The following is a 17,579-nucleotide window of genomic DNA, read 5'->3' as shown; positions in this document are numbered from 1 at the left end:
ATATTAAAAATAAAATAAAATTCAAAAAAAAAAAAAGAAGACAGGCTCTTCAATAAGTGGTGCTGGGAAAACCCGACAGCTACATGTAAAAGAATGGAATTAGAACACTTCCTAACACCATACACAAAAATAAACTCAAAATGGATTAAAGACCTAAATGTAAGGAAAGATTGTTAATGAAGAAGGGATGATAGAAAACACAAGGCAAATATGACCGTCAGCAAAGAGTTGAGCTTGACTGGAACTCAGGGTGAATGAAAGAGCATAACAGAGACAAACAGGAAAATTGAGATGGAGGTAGATGAAGAAACTCTTAAAATCCCAGACAAGAAGATAGTCTTTACTAGCTGAAAGGAAGCCAGTGGAGGTTTGTTGCTGTTGAGTTACTGTTGCTTTTTTCTAAACAGATGTGACACCATCAGAGACACTGTGGAAAAAGGAATCAGACATGGGTAAGCAGAACGGAGATGAAGAAACCAGAAGACCAAGAGTGGTTAGGAGGCCATTCAAGACCCAAAGAGATGGATAATGAGACTGGACCGAGATGATGAGAATGAAAATAGTGCGGAGGAAAAGCCCACCACCTGTTAGAGACCCACGTATCACAGGTGAAAGGGGAGAACAAAAAGGAAAAGTTGAAGAAACACACACAATAGAAGCTCATATAAAAGGACTCAAAAGTGTTGATCCTGGATGAGTGGGAGAATGGTAGTAATCATCAGACCTGAAGATGGAAGAGAAAAGAAGATTGAATTGTGCCTAGACAATCCGCCTGATTCAGAAAATGACAGCTCGATGCCAAGGTCATTCCTGTTACTAGTGTCTAAATATACTACCCAGACTCAGTGCCGGAGCTACTCACTCCACCTCTGAGGGAGAGAGCACCCTCTCGCCATACCTCGTTCCCAACTCCTGCTACACAGACTCTGAGTCTAGATCCCTGCACCTGTGCTGCCCAGACTCCTGCTGATCTATTAAGAAGGCGAATGAGTGAGTGAGGGATGATGAGTGGCAGTTGCCTGATACTTTGAAATCTGACCAAACTATCTATGTGGACCCTCCATCACCCTCCTTTCTCCCCTGGCTGTTTCACCTGAAATCACAGTACTTGTAGGCTATTTCCCATGTTAACTCCCTTGGGCATTAGCCTTTGTGGCTAATTCTCAGTGTCCATCTGTGATTTGTGCCCTAACCAGACCACTTTGCTCCTTTCTCTGGCATTCTGTCTGCCACCATTCATTGTAAAGTCACCCTGGCTCAGCTGGCAAACTTGGAATGTAAACTGGACGTATTCTCATAGCTGATGCACACATTCCTACTACTTTGAGTATTTTACATATAGGAAATTTTTTTTTTCTTTTTTGCGTTATGCGGGCCTCTCACTGTTGTGGCCTCTCCCGTTGGGGAGCACAGGCTCCGGACGCGCAGGCTCAGCGGCCATGGCTCACGGGCCCAGCCGCTCCGCAGCACGTGGGATCCTCCCAGACCAGGGCACAAACCTGTGTCCCCTGCATCGGCAGGCAGACTCTCAACCACTGCGCCACCAGGGAAGCCCTGGAAAATATTTTTTAAAGGACTTTATTTCTTAGAAGATCCTCTTGCCCCTGATTTCACCACTAATACTTGGGCTCTAAATGTCAATACTACTGAGTAAGTAGTAGTGTGTAAGATTGGTTATCCATAAGCATGCACAAATATGTGCGTTGATATACCCTATCACCCCTTCAACTTCCCCCACAAGTTATCTGGCTGTCTTTTTTTTACCACAAAGGTAGGGGACAACATCCACTGAGTCTATGTCAGTGACGCCAAAAGAGCTTCAGGATTCACCAATGAGTCTTAATACGTCCGGAATGAAACGGGACACAGTTCAGCAAAAGATGCACCTGCTAACACAAGAATACAAGTGCTTGGAAGGCAGTCTTGCCAAAGGGTGATATCCACTCATCTTCCTACCCATCCCCGCCCACACAAGACAATCTATTATTAACAGCAAAGGTGGAGGTTCTGCTGATGACTCATTAAGTATGCTGATTCATGAAGGACGACATGGGCAGACCTGACTAAAGAAATCATTTGCTGGATTTAATCAATTATTGGGCTTATCAAGTGTGATTACTGAGCCACATAAAAATCCAAGTAAAAGAAGGCATTAGACACTTGAGGGAAAAAAATAACTCCTTGTTATGCCTTGCAACAGATAGAGGCCATTCTGTTATCTACATGTGCAAGACGCACTCTGTCAATTACTTCCACACGTTTGTATCCTGGACTGTCTTCCTCCTAATGTCCAGAATATTTTTGAGCCATTTGCCCCTTTGAGAAAAAGCCTAAAGAATCAGCAAAACATACATGTTTAAAATAACTGACAACATGAAGAAAAAAAATTCTCAACTATCCCATTAGACTTTAATACGCCCATACGTTCAAGCACCATGAAAAATAAAAAATACTGTCAGCTCTCTTTTGTGATCTAGTGAAAGAGCATGCGATAATGTAAGAATCCTCCCCAAAGATCTAATTGTTCCCAGTGACATTCAGTATTTACACCTATTATAGTACTTACCAAATTTTATTATAATTTTTTCACAGTCACACCTACAAGCCTGTGTACCTCCTCACAGAGGCTATTTTTTATGTATCTTTTTATTTCCGGTATTTATTTCAGTGTATGGCAACAGTAAGCATTCAGTAAACTTCTGTTAAAATCGGAGATTTTTGTAAAGTGCTATGCGTGTGACTATCAATCTAATATGATTATCAACAAAAAGAGAGACAACTTTGGCTAAAGTTAACTGTTCACAGAAATGTCTAGATTTATAAAATGAGTAAATCAGATAGAGTCAGAACCAGAACTTCTACTTAAATGATCTTAACAAAGCTAGGGTCAGTAACAAACAAATCAACAAAAACCTTCATGCCACTGAGAGTTTTGCTATCTGGTGGCCTTAAAACTCCAACCCCTGGCCATCCTGACCAAAGTATTTCCACCGCCCACACATATGAAAACAGAACACTTGTCTGTGGAGGTCCCTCAGGTTTGTGGATATGTCTTTATTGGTACATCTGCCTCTAATTGTGCTGACCATTCACAGATTCCCTAGCACATTGAAACAGGGAGTGAGTGTGTGTGCATGTGTGTGTGTTGGAAGCTCTTCTAATATAGACTCAGCTTATAACATCATCCCTCATAGAAATTCTTTTCTTCAGGGGCAGCCCCGAAATATTAGATTATTTAGAGATATTTGTGATTATTTTGTACATGGTCTGGCATGCTTTCTCAAAGATACAAACTTCTCAGAGCCAGACCTGATAACCTGAAGCTGCAGCTGTACTGAAAACAACCTGATGAGAATTTTATGGGGAAGCAGGTTTCCGGTGTAATCCCCTCTAGCTTTCAAATTACCATTTCACCACTTCAGCAAATCTCTTGAAATGATTGGCCTTCGTGGACAAGCCCCATTCAGAAAGCAAAAGGATGGTTCCCCTTAATTGTGTTTATTTAAAGCCCAATCTAATAAAGTTGTTCAGGGAGAAGCTTACCTCCTACCTACAGGTGCCCTTGCTAACCCAGTAAAGAGTACTTATAACATCACTCTTTCTGTTGAAATTCTGGTCTTGAAAGAGATGAGTACATTTCCCTTAACACTAAAAGTGAGACTTAGTAGAATCACTATCATCAAAATATTCTTGTGGATGGGAATAAAGACACAGACCTACTAGAGAATGGACTTGAGGACACAGGGAGGGGGAAGGGTAAGCTGGGACAAAGTGAGAGAGCGGCATGGACATATATACATTACCAAATGTAAAATAGATAGCTAGTGGGAAGCAGCCGCATAGCACAGGGAGATCAGCTCGGTGCTTTGTGACCACCTAGAGGGGTGGGACAGGGAGGGTGGGAGGGAGGGAGACGCAAAAGGGAAGAGATATGGGGATACATGTATATGTATAACTGATTCGCTTTGTTATACAGCAGAAACTAACACACCATTGTAAAGCAATTATACTCTAATAAAGATGTTAAAAAATATTCTTGTGGGTTACTAAAATCTGCCTAGTACTTTATGAAATATTTAAAGAAATATATCTACCTCAGTTGAGTTGTAGTGGGATAATGATGACTTTGAAAGCTAGTCAATTTTTTTTTTCTTTAACATGGCTTTAGAAGGTAAATAAATACATGAGTAAAACGAAATGAAACTTAGCAAGAAAAGTTTAAACAAAGGTAGATTATTTTTGTATCCTGGGCTGTTTTTCCCCTTATGTACAAAGCAAACCTACAAGACCTAAAGCTTTTTAATGTAGCATTGTGTCATTTAGTTTTCCTACATGAAGCCACCAACTTTACCTGACTAATTATTGACTGAATCCAAATAACCGCACTTAGAATTCAACTAACCAGTTGAGTCCACACTAGTACACCTGTCCTTAACATGAAAAAGGAACCACAGCTATTCCCAGTCCAAATGAATCATCCAATAGACAAGCATATATTCAAACAGACCAGCATCTGACGGGGTATCAAGATGTATTTAAAAGTGTCTACCATTCATCAAATGAGGTATCCACACACTCCAAATTTACAGATCCCTGGAAAAGGTCTCAAGCAAGATCATTCTGATAAAGGTTGAAGGTTTGATACATGAAAATGGCCTCAAATTCTTTAATACCCTTCCATCAAGAGATGTAATCTATATCCCCTTCTCATGACTCTGGGTGGATTCTGCAATAGCTTGACCAATAAGATACAGAAGAAGTAACATTAAGCCAGTTTCAGGGAGACTAGCACCTTCCACTCCTTTTCTCTTGGAACACGTGGCCTAGGAAGCCAGCTAAGAGTGCAACACCCCTGAGACCACCATGCAGTAGAAGCCCAAACTCCTGGAGACATTCTGGAGGATGAAGGCCATGTGGAGAGAGAGAAAGAAAGAAGGAGCACCGAAGCTCCCCACACGCGAGTGAAGAATCGATCTTGGAAGTGGATCCTCCATCCACATCAGCCCCAGCTGACACCAGGTGGGTCAGATCCAAACCACTCAGACAAGTCCTTCCTGAATTCCTGACCTATAAAATCATGAGCAAAGTAAAACCCTTGTTCTAAGCCATAAGTGTGGGGATGGTTTGTTACTCAATGATAAATTAGTAGACATGGAATATTTCACATGAGAATATGCGTGTGATTAAAAGCAGAAGAGCTCACACCAAGCCTCTATTAATTTGCACTTTTAAGACTTCAATAAAGCTGATACAAACCAGTTTTTTTTTTACATCGACATAAAAATGCAACAGCTTTCACATCAGATATGCAAAAATATGCTTTCCCAAAAAATTGACACAGTAATTTGAAACCTGACAGGTTTGAGTAGTTCTCTTGAGAAACTCCCTCTTACCTGTCTATTTATCTCCCCTTAAAATAAGATTGAGGCAACTTTGAAACATGTCATACCCCAAGTTAACTACACGTGAAAATGATAAATTACCTTTTACTACTAAAGACTACTATGCCCTCTAATCTGAGTGATTAATTTACGCCCTGCTCAGTGGTTCACATGCAATTACTACCATGAGCCTGATGAACCTGAACAAGACAGAATTATTCAGCCATCTGTATAAGCTCACTATATTTAGAAAAGTATAGCAACGTCTAGGAAGCTTTTAAAGTTTTAGTTCATTTTCTCTCAATGATTTGTGCACCTCCACACTGCACATCAAATGATGACACCACTACTTTGGATTACTGACTTTATTTGGAAACCATAGGACATAGGAGCCTCTACAATGAGATGAGACCCACTAGGAGAGGTCAGATTAAAGTCGTCACTGAAAGTACCATTGTTGAAACCTACTGGAAGATTTTAATTGCAACAGCAATTTTTGATCTCATATAATCTGTTTAAAGCCATAATACCAAAGTCAATCCATGAAAAGCAGACACTAGGCTTTTAGACTGAGCCGTAGTCCTCTGCTGCTTGGCGAACAGAAGGTCTAAGCAACTCTATTTCTTTGGAATGTGCTTTCCAAACTCTTCTCAATAAAACAGAGTAATGGAGGGTGAAGACAGATGATATTCTACTTTAAATTACCCATTCCATGGTTAAATCAAAAGACTTCCCTTAAAGGAATTTGTATCTATGTTTTGAGCTCAATAGCATTTTGTCAGCAAATCAGGCAAAGGAGAATCCAAACACCAAACGTGCATTTGCAAACCTTTTCTGCTCCACCTATAATCCTTTACACATGCCCTCAGCCCAGCCCCACTCTGGTCAAAGGTTTTAATAAAATCACTAGATAACTTAGCAGTAACAAGCTTTTTAAGCCACCGGATCCACTCTCACGTGAAGGTGTACACTTACTGTGCCACACTAAATGCGTGCAATCAATTTTTAATTACAGAAACAGTAGTGACTCGAAGATAAAGCAGGCAACTCGCTGAGAAGGAACTGAGAGACTGTTTATTACAATGAACGTCCACCATGAGCCAGACTTGCGAAGAGTTGTGACACAAAGGAGTCAACCAACCAGTTCCCCTTTCTCAGAGGGACGCTCTTACCTCTGGGACGTTTTCTTATATTTCCTCCTGTGGGAAAAGAAGCATAAACACACATCAGAAAAGAGTCTGCGGCAGGTGGTAGGTTAGAAAAAGATAGCTTCAGTGGGGATGGACGCAGAGGTGAACACTTTGTAGAAAGTTCTCTCTGTGAGGCTTGTGGGTCTCAAAACCCACTTAAAAGTTGTGGATTATTGTGTTACATTGCGGTTGGATGCAGAGAATCGTAGTCTTATCAGCTACACATAGCATCCCAAGAGCTCAATGGCTCTGCCCCCGATATTCTGCTCTTTCCCCTCTGAGAGCACTGTAGCATCTTGGTTGAGATCAGACCTTAAAGATAGCAAGATCCAGGTTCAAACATCAGCCCTTCATTCACCAGGTTCATGGAGTTGTTGAGGAGTTAAGTGGGCAAAGGCTGTGAAGCGTGTCTTGTATCTGGCACATATTAAATCGTCCACAACTCTTAGCTATTTGTACTGTCATTACTGTTACTATTATCCCCATCAGCTAGCACCGAAGTCCCTTTAAAGACCTGCCTTTTAAAATGTAAATGTGTAATCATGCAACTAAACCATAAGACCAGACATAAGGTCTTCAGAGAAGGAAGATGTGAGAAAAGGGACAATGAGAAAGTCTAGAAGCAACATAGTGAGAGCAGAATCAGGAACTTGCTACTGGCTAAGCTGTGGGCTCAGGCCCCTGGAAGAACACGTCCCCAGGAAGCACAAGCAGCTGGAGTTCTACTCCACCTCTGCTACTTAGAGTCCTCACTTAGCCTTGGGCAAATCTACTGGGTGCAGGGCTTCTTAATCTATCAAATGGAGGTCACATCGGCCCTGGTAATCTCACCTGGGTCACAGTGGCCTTGGAGGAGGAAATGGCCATAAAAGTTTATTTTCCAGTGTATCCCAACGTTTTTCACATTTGTGTCAGCTTTTGTAGGCTCTGAAGACCCTCAAAAGAGTTTTAAAAGACTCTTCAATGGAGGGGATTAAAGGAAAGGAAGTGCTGGGAGAGGAAAACGTATCTCCCGGTAGCATCTCCGGGAAGGGCAATGCAGCTGTCCTTGGTTCCACACCGACGTTCCCATTACAGTCACTGCACCAGGAAGCCAAGCTACTGATTTGCTAATAGAGCTACATGTCACACATGCTTTACAAAAAGGCACAGATGTTTCAAATTCAGAATCCCTATGACCTGTGACATCTGTTTAAATGAAAACATACATGGCAGTGTCACATGTTAAGTGAAGTAAGGAGCATGTGGCACTGAACCCGCAATGTGATCTTGACCTGAGAGGTACTGATACCTATTTATCTATAAGGAAAAACACCAGAGTGATAATCATGAGCCCAGGGTAGTAGGTTAATGAATCATTACTTTTATTTGTACTTGTATGAATTTTCTATATTTTCTATTTTAAATGAGCCTTATGATTATAATTAGAATAATTATAAAAATTTATAAAATATTCATATACAGTCACATATACAGATATATACATCTATAGGAAGACTATACAGAGATATTTACATGTTTGAATTATATCATATATGTAGGGAGGAAGGTCAACTAACAGATGGGTTAGGGCTTGGGCTTGAGAGCAAACTACCTGTGTTCCGATTTGGCTGTGGCACTCAGCTCTACAGTGTTGGACCAGAGATTCAACCCCTCTGAGCCTCACTTTCTTTATCTGTAAAGTGGGAATAATCAGAGCACCTCTTTCAAGACCTTGTGGTGAGAAATAAATGAGATAACCCACCTGAATGTCAGCTCCCCAAAGGCAGATTCTTTGTATGCTGCCCCACTGTATCCCACTGCTTAAAACAGTGTTTTGCACTCCCTCCAAAAGCTGTGATGGGTGTGCACTGACCATCCTGGACCACCCCCCCACCCCAGCAGTGACAGCTCACACGCTCTAGGCAGTAGCAAAGGCAGAGGTTTCATCCACAGGCACAGACCACAGTGAGCTGTGGGTGTGACCCATGCCCTTGGCCCTCGTTAGAACTGCTGTCTAATGAACCGGGCTCGGGAGTCTCTGGCAAGACTGGAAAATAACCCAGTGAGAGTGTGCAAGGGCCAAAGGTAAGCGGGCAGTTGGGGCAGATGGATGCCCCTGGTTCCCACCCAGAAACTCAACTAGTTCTGTCAACAGAGTGTATCTTCAGAGGCCAGAAGAAGACAACCTTTGCTACTGGCTTCCACAGAATTCTGCCAACATTTGCCAAGGATCATAAAAAGGCACTGCTGGGGGCTTCCCTGGTGGCGCAGTGGTTGAGAGTCCGCCTGCCGATGTAGGGGACGCGGGTTCGTGCCCCGGTACAGGAAGATCCCACATGCCGCGGAGCGGCTGGGCCCGTGAGCCATGGCTGCTGAGCCTGCACGTCCGGAGCCTGTGCTCTGCAACGGGAGAGGCCACAACAGTGAAAGGCCTGCGTACCAAAAAAAAAAAAAAAGGCACTGCTGGGAACGCTGAGTGCATCAAAATGAACAAAAATAAGAATAGCTTCCAATTTCAGCACCTACTATAACAAGCACTTAACATACATCACTAATACTCATAATAACTCTACTAAGATCTACTCTCTGAAAGAATCTGAATCCTAAAAAAGGAAATTAATACATGTTACCAAAAGTGTTATAGTATAACAACCAAGACAAGGGGTGGCTCAGGAAGCTTTGTAGCTTTGATTGATGGGCAGGAGTTCAACAAGGAGGAATACGTAAGTATGTGGGCAAGCAGGTAAGAAGGGCATGCCTAACGACCTCAAACCAGCCCAGCTCAGGCCAGACAGATTCAGAGGCAGAGAGCAGGTTCTAAGGCTAAAAAGTACTGAGCTAATCAAGAAATGTAATAAAATGTATACTTTTTTTTAAAAGATGACACCTGAGAGAAGGGTCACCTGTTGCATTGCCTTGTGGAAAGACAATAGGGTTCTGGAATGTGATAAACCTGGTTCAAAATCCAACTTCTCCCTCTCTAGCTGTGAGACTCAGACAAGCTCTACACTAAAGCAAGCTTTAGCTTCCACATCTATAAAATGGGAGGAATGATCTCAGAGAACACAATGCACTGAATTTGCCAGGTACCATGCATGCCATGTAAGGGGAATTCTAAAAGGTTTAGGACCCTTTCGCCTTGTTTTGAGTTTCTTGAGCTCAGGGGTCCTGTCATATGGGTCTCTGTATCTATCCCAAGGGCATGCACATCGACGGGCACATGGTTCGTACACAACAAATGTCTGTTGGCAAAGTAAATACATCATTTGTAGCTGCCACCCACACATATCAAAACATGGGTTGTGCATTTGGTAGACCCAAAAAAGAGAGACCAAAAAATCTTATTTTCAGCCCAACTCACCTTCCCAACATTCACTCCCCACCTTCACAGATGCATTCCTGACTTCACAGATTCTGAAGTTCTCCCTTCCCATCTTGTCCCATTTAGACAGACAGCCCCCATGTCCAAAGACACCCAACCCAAAGTGTCATCTTACACTGGAGCTGGAAGGTCAGCACTTAAAGCACAAGAGAAAATACAGATCCATAGAAATTACTCTACTCAAGATCCTACTCACAGATCATCTTGACTGGGCAAGATGGTGAGGCTTGAGTCCTACTTATCCTTCAGCTTTCAGCTTTCAGCTGAATCATCACTTTCTCCCGAAAACCTTCTAGGGCCTCCCAAACTGGATCATCCCTCTTGTGTGTTCCATGGTGGCCAGAGCTCATCTGTTATGCTGATGGCAAGATCGATAGCTTGTCCACTATCTGCTAGTATTTCTCCCTTGCCTAACATGGTGCTTGACAAATGACAGCTGTTCAATATACTGCTGTTGCGTGAATGAGTGAATTCACCAAGACACTGATCAAAATGCTTTCTTTCTACCCATTTTTTTTCTGTTTAGTGATGAGTTACTACAAGCAATGAGACCATCTACCACAGTCATGGTTTTCTACACACAGGAGGAATGCAATGAGAGAAGGCTGGCGGGGGGAAGCTGGAGAGGAGGCTCACAATTGTTGAGCATCTCCTCTGTTCCATGTCTGTTACATAAATTAACTCACTTTGACCTCCTACAGACCCTAGGAGGTTTACCTCACTTTAGACTTGATGGCAATGAGGCTCAGAGAGGTTAAGTAACTTTTCTAAGGATACAGAACCTTGAACTGGTTGAGACAGAAAGCAAACCCTGAAGCCCTCAAAGAAAATTGAGGAAATTAGTCAAAGAAGTCAAAGGATGCCTGGAGGAAATTTAGACACTCGACAAAAACAAACAAAACCAACCACAGAACATACTGGGCTCTTTCCGTCCAAATGCAGGAAATGAGCTAGAAAAGAACCTAGTTTATTCTTGGCCTTTTGTTTTTAAGAACTTCAACAGAATTTGCCCCTGATTCATAACCTTAAAGACAAAGGGAATGTTTTTAAATCTTCTGTTTTGGCTTCTCAAACTTACTTTAAATTTATAATTTTTTGAAACTTATAACAATACATCACAAGTCTCAAGATTCATGTAGCTAGACTGAGCTAATTCAGACCACAGAGAATGACCAGGAGCTGCCGTGCTCTGGTATCTCGGCAGTGTGGGAGATGGAGAGAGCACACCTGCACACTGAGGCAAAAGGCAGGCCATCTTCACAAGGCCAGGCTGAGGAAACCGCATGGATGAAAGCCTAGAGCACTTTGCAAACTCTGTTCCCCGGAATGCCCTCTACCCTTCACACACACACACACACACACACACACACACACACACACACACACACACACACGGCATTGTTTGTCTATTCATTTGTTTTTTAAAGAGAGGCATTACAGTACAGTGTGTAGGATCACTTACCTAAGCTAAATCCCTTCTTCAACTTACTGTGTCCAATAAGCTATGTAACCTTTGGCAACTTACATCACTTTCCCAGCCACCAGTTTCCTTATCTGTAAAATTTGGGTAACAATAATATGCACTTCACAGGTTGATGTGAGAGTTGAATGTAATAATGAATGTAAAGTTTTAGCACAGTGTTGGGCATCCAGTAAACGTTCAAGAACGAGTCAGCTACTGTATTTATAACAATAGTACTGCATAAGTAATAATGGTATTATAATTCCATAGGTTTCCAAATTTTGTTTGAAAAAAAAGCCTTTCATTAATTAAAAAAGTTTTAAAAAGAAGTTTAAGATTGTTTTCTAAAGTAGAAAAATTGAATACTCTCAGTTCTCCTCATCTTAGAACACTTGAGCCACAAAGAAAGCAGGTGCTAATCTCAGTCCTACTAAGCAGAGGAGGAACTGAAACTCTGTCCAGCTCTCCTCGCTCCCCACACGCCCCAGGGAGCCTGCAGGCTGTATACACTCTGACACCCACCCAGCAGTGATCCCTGTTAGCCTAGCAGACCCACATACTTTCCTCTAATGTCAAAGCTGGGTCGTTGCTCAGAAAGCAGGAAAAAAAGAAAGTAAAATTAGATATTTAGGAACTGGACACCATGATAATCCTTAGAAATATCTCAAATTATCTTTAAGAAAAAGCCTTTTTATCGATAATTCCCTAAAAACTGAAGCCCAGTGAGTTGCTTACACAGAATCCCTAAGCATCCTCTAGAAGTTATAACTCAGCACAGAGATATCATGCTATAACTAGAATTATTGCTTGACCACATCCACTTACCTGTTAGGCACATTAAAAGACTCCTGGTCTTCACTGAAAATCCATGTCTGTTTAACTCTGGAATGTGTCTATGAAATCGTGGATTGCCCAAGAAGTATCAAATAGTGTGTACGTGTTATGTGTGCATGCATGTGTACAGAACAGGGGAAATGATAAGCTGGAAAAATCTCCCCTGGAAGGCTTCAGTCCATTTACGTCCAGCTGATCACATTCTGACAAGTGGCTACTGAGACGGGAGTATCATCAAAGAGCAAGGAGCACTGACCCCCAATATCTAAAAAGGTTCCCCAAAGCTGTCCATGGCTGTGTCATCTACACCTTGAACTTCAAGACCCTGCACTTCATTTTACCTCTCTTGGCCCCAGTTTGGGAGAGAAGGGAGGAAACTAAGCAAGCATAAGGAGTGATTCTGGCCACAGTACACCTAGACCTAAGGGCAGAGTAGAGACAGCAAGGAAATAGCAAAAAAGAAACAACAGTGTGGCAGATGCAGGATGCTTTTAAAGAGCTTTGTTTGCTTTTTGATGGCTAGCAGTTTGCAAAGTACTGGGCATACCCACAATCACATGTAAGTTTCACAGACTCCAAAGTCAAACAGATGACTTGGGAATCATTCCTGATAGCCTGGGTGAGTGAGAGTCAATTAGGCATTGAGGTTAAATCATGAAGCACCTGGCGTCTTTCACTTTTTTAAAGTGAGTATCTTTGAGTAAGAGCCATATGGTTGCTGCAATAATGAGGTTTATAAATAGGCTTAATATTCAAACAAGCTGGCTTAGAAAAACCAAAACTTGTGCTTAGTCTCTAAGTTGACAGCAAGATACCTCCCAGTTGAGCACAAGAAGATTTTCTGGTCTGGGAAGTTGAATATGCAACAACTCCACACACACAGTGAGAAGTCCAGTTCTGTCCGCAATGTTCTCCAGGGTTTCTGGGCAATAATGACTCACTCTGCTCCAGATCCCATCAGATCCCGTCTCCATCCTTCCTTACTGAGGTCACTATTGCTGCCGAGGCACAGATAGCTTTGGAAATGTTGGTTCTCAGGCTTCAGTTCCCTCAAGGGAGAGGAGATTGGGGGACAGGCTCAGAAAAAAAAAAGTGCACAGCAAAACTCAGGGCGTTAAGTACATGTTCTCACGAGTTCAGGTCACATGCGGCTCACTCGTGGGAAAGTGGACTGAGATAAAATGCCACAAATATCTGTGAAATGATCGAGGATCTGAATGATCCTCTGGTTTTGTTTTTTACTGGCATATGGGGTGCCGACTGAACAAAGCTGGATATCGCTAGAAACTTCCACGGAATCTGTCTTAAATCATTTGTATGAACTACTTTAGATGCTGCTGAGAATGGAAGGCCCTTGTACATTTCTTCTCATTTCTCCCAGTGATTTCATTTCCATGATACCCATGTTAAAACCTAGATTTGCAAAGCTTTATGGCCTTTCCCATATTTTTAGCAAGTAAATGCCAATGAGAAAATATATATAAATTGCGGTTTCCTGGCACCTTCCAGCAGACAATTTGGGGAAGGGGTGGGGAGAAGAAAGATATTAGAGAAAATGAGAAACTTCTCTTACTAGCTCAAATATTTCTTAACTGATGAGCTACAGAATGAAAATCCATATGGGCAACAATTCTATTTTCCTGGTTGGCCAAAGATCCAAGGCAGGACAAAAAATACAAAATAATGAAATAATATAAACTCACTTTTACTTGGAATAACCCAATAATTAGGAAGGAGTTGTTTTTGCTTAAATTTTCTAGAGAATTTTTCTGCCAGGTTGTCTATTGGGGAAAATTGTCCTACAGATTCCCACCCTTTCATTTAGGGCTCTTAGAAAAGGAAGATCATGTTTGGGGACAGCAACTCCCAAAGTACAAAATTCCAATATGTTTAACCCAAAGTGATGAGATCAAATTCAAATGAAGGAAGCCTTCGAGAGTGTGGTTTGGGGTTGAGCATTGGTAAATCAGAAAAATGAGAGAATGCTAATCCGAAACACAGCTGTAAATAAGATGATCAATGTTTAACTCACTTCTGGAAGCAAATGTGTTTCTATCTAATGCCGGCTGGGCAGTGGAAACAGGAGAAATCCTTGAGGAGAAGGTTTAGTTCAAACTAAACAACCCCACAGGAAGCCCCACCTGGACCGGCACCAACTCACAGTCAATCCACCCCGCGCCGGTTGCGCCCACATTCCCAACAGGGCTGCGTCTTCATTGCTCCCCCTCCCCAGACCCCTCTTCTAGCTGCAGACAGCTGGCCAGTCACAAAAATCCAAATCTCCTGTTCATGCTTCTTTCTCTCCTGGGCCTGGGTTAAAAATTCCAGCACTCAGATTACTGTCTAACAGGCCCCAAAATAGGACCCCTCCCCCAAAAAGCTGAAATCTTCCTCTGAAAAGCATTATTTTTGAGCAAACCAAGGACCATTTCCCTCTAGCTTAAAATCTACTGCTTAAAGCTGGGCAGTGAGCTAATCAGTGGCACCAATGAAAATATACTGGAAAGGTCGTTAAAGAAAACAAAGTAAATGTCATGCTTGTAGAAGTCTAATTAGTACCTTTTTTGCATAAATGATCTACCCCTCCATTCACATATTTACAACCACTTGCAGTGTTCTAAGTACAATAAAACTGTGTGGATGGGAATGGAAGAGATCTTTGTGACCTACTTCCTGGGAGCCTATCTCCGGTTTCGATAAACATCAATGAGAAAGGCTGAAAACAAAAATATTTCTTAATATCTGTGACAACAATGCCAGAGTGGAGATAAATCCAAAGGACTGAGACAAAACCTCACTCTTCACAGATATCCCTGTAATTAGGGGAGGGGCAGGTTTTTAATTGAATTATCCAGAGAGATGCTTGAATTCTCTACTCTGTTTTCCCCATGTAGATTTAGCCAGAACAAAAACTGTATCTTCTGCCAAGTTTAACTTCAGTGACCAGTCTAATGTTTTTAAGGCTTTCCTATCTCCCCAAGTAGTAACTCCTTCCTTCTCTCCTCCACCTTTCCTCCCAACTTGTTATCAAAACCTACTCCCGGCAGAAAGCAGCTATTGGCCATTTACAATTCCAGGTGAATGTAAGTCAATACAACAGCTCCTTGAAAGCAGATGTCCTTCCTATTTCCTCTCAAATCTTCTCTCACAATAGAATCATCTATAGAAGGCTCTTCTCTGGACATAGGCTCTGTAAATTTCAACAATTTAAATATGGCAAAAGTAAGGCCGATCCCCAAAATACAGAAAAAAAGACCAACCCACTCAGCTAGCAGATGCACTCCTAGGGACCATTTTGAGCGCCACTGTCAACTGAATCAGTTGAGCATTTGAACCAGATTCTCCTCAGCTACAGTTATCCTCACTGAAAGTATCCAAGACTCCCACAAATGGGTGCTTTGAACCATTCTTTCATTTGTTTAACCATGACTAATTTCAGTTAGTAGTTTGATAGACAAAATGGCAGTTCTAAACATTTTTGAAGCTTGATTTACAATAATTCATCCTTATCTTTCACAAATGAGCTATGCAGGACCCTGTTCATGAAAGTGTTTATAGTTTCTCATAGTTAGGAGACAGGGTTCCAAGTAACAACCTAGAGTAGTATACGAAATATAAAATACTTTGGGGGGTTAATTTAAAGATATTGTAAGACCCCTTAGAGTCATCCTCAGACAAGACTCAGAGACGTAGAGGAAAAAAAAGGGGTGGGATATTAATCTGAATTTGAACTACTCCTAAAAACACACCTGGAAGTAGCTTTCAAAGACTAATCTTTCACTACCAGATTTACTTCATGTCTCTAGAGTGTAGGAAAAGTCTTGCTTATTTAAGAATTTTGGTTGTTTAGAATCTAGATAAACAGAATTTAATGGTCTTTGGATGTGTAATAGTGACTTTCAGTCAAAATACATCCTCACGTTGCTTCTCACTCTTCTACTGGCCTTAAGGGAAAGGAAAGCTATATTTTGGCAGAATATTGAATATTGGGTCCCTGCAACAGGTCTTTGGAAGGGAGTGGAAAAGAAGGGAGGAAGGTCCATTTTTGGAGGGCCTTAAAGAGCTTCCGGGGAAAAGGCCATGAATGAGGCAGAGCTGATGTGGAGGGTGGGCACTATGGCAGAACTGTGGATGCCCCGAGAGACAGAGGCCCGGTGTGTGCACGTAGGACACCTTGGGAGCAGCAGCATGAGGCGGCGCCCACTGGACGAGCCTAGACAACAGGACAGCCTCCTGCAGGGTCTAGGGAGCCTCCACCCAGCCAAGCTGCACCAGACCCTTCTGCAGGGGGCTGGGCTCCAAGCTCCGAGTCTCACTGCCTGGCTCACGCCTGACAGTCCCCACAAGGTCCGTGATGAGGGCCTCATTCCATTTAGCTTCTTGGGTCATGGTCTCTTTCTGCATCTGGAATACTGGGAATGACCCTGCCTAGCCCTCAGGTTTCTGTCTTTGCTCCAAACCCATGTTGTGGTGGACTTGACACCAAGCAGTCAGTACAAGTGTTCCAAGCAAAGCCATGTAGATTGACTACTAGCTGGTCTTTCCCAAATGTTGAACAAGTAAATGCCAATGAGAAAGTATATATAAACTCATCGTCTTCTGGCATCTTCTGTCAGACTATTTAGAGAGGTCACACTAAACTATGTTCTCTCTACTTGTAAACTTTATAGGAATATTAATTTAGCATCATTCAGACACAGACATGAATACACATATTCACATATAGGTATTTATACACATTATATATTATTTACAATATGTATTATATCATTATTTTATATATATATATATATATATATATATATATATATATATATATAATTTTTTCTTCTTACTTTGTTGGGCTGTACCTTATATCTCCAACACAGACCTTTCCTTAAATCTCCTGGCCTTCTTATCCAACTGCTCATGTCTCCTCAGGGACGTCTTATAGGCCTCTCATATTCAATATGTCCAAAACTGAGCTCATGATTTCTACTCCGCATTCATTCTGCTGCCACACACAACCAAACTTGCAAACTTGATCCCCCCTCAGTGATCCCGATCTAAGCAAATAGTACCTGTGGATTCAAGCTAAAAACCTGGGAGTTATTCTAAATTCCACAATTCTCCCTCACATGCCAAGTCCAAATCCTGTTGAGTCTATCTCCTAAAAATCTCTTAAATACATCCCCACAGACCTACAGTGGTTTCCCATTGCTAAGGCTCCCTGGTCTAAAAGAAAAGGCAAGATCTGCCCCTTTCTCCAGCTGTGCCTTGAGCCTCCTGTCTCCACACTGCTTTTGCTGCCGCCACTTGGCCTTCTTTTGTCTTCTCGGAGGCGTCATGTCCCTTTGGCTCTTTGCACC

General features: G+C 42.0%; 1 protein-coding gene across 9 annotated transcripts in view; it reads right to left on the bottom strand.

Moving 5' to 3' along the window:
* PDE1C (phosphodiesterase 1C) overlaps positions 1-17,579 on the bottom strand; it is a 556,804-nt gene that overhangs the window by 248,238 nt on the left and 290,987 nt on the right. For 3 of the 9 annotated variants that reach the window (XM_004269927.4, XM_033428316.2, XM_004269928.4), the window contains exon 2: positions 6,554-6,580. The exons of the other annotated variants lie outside the window; for them this stretch is intronic. In XM_004269927.4, the coding sequence (XP_004269975.1) occupies positions 6,554-6,580 (27 nt within the window). The remainder of the gene's footprint in view (positions 1-6,553; positions 6,581-17,579) is intronic. 9 annotated transcript variants of the gene reach the window in all.

The sequence above is a fragment of the Orcinus orca genome, chromosome 9 (genome assembly GCF_937001465.1).
Source record: "Orcinus orca chromosome 9, mOrcOrc1.1, whole genome shotgun sequence".
NCBI classification, from domain to species: domain Eukaryota; kingdom Metazoa; phylum Chordata; class Mammalia; order Artiodactyla; family Delphinidae; genus Orcinus; species Orcinus orca.
This window is presented reverse-complemented; position numbering and strand designations above follow the sequence as displayed.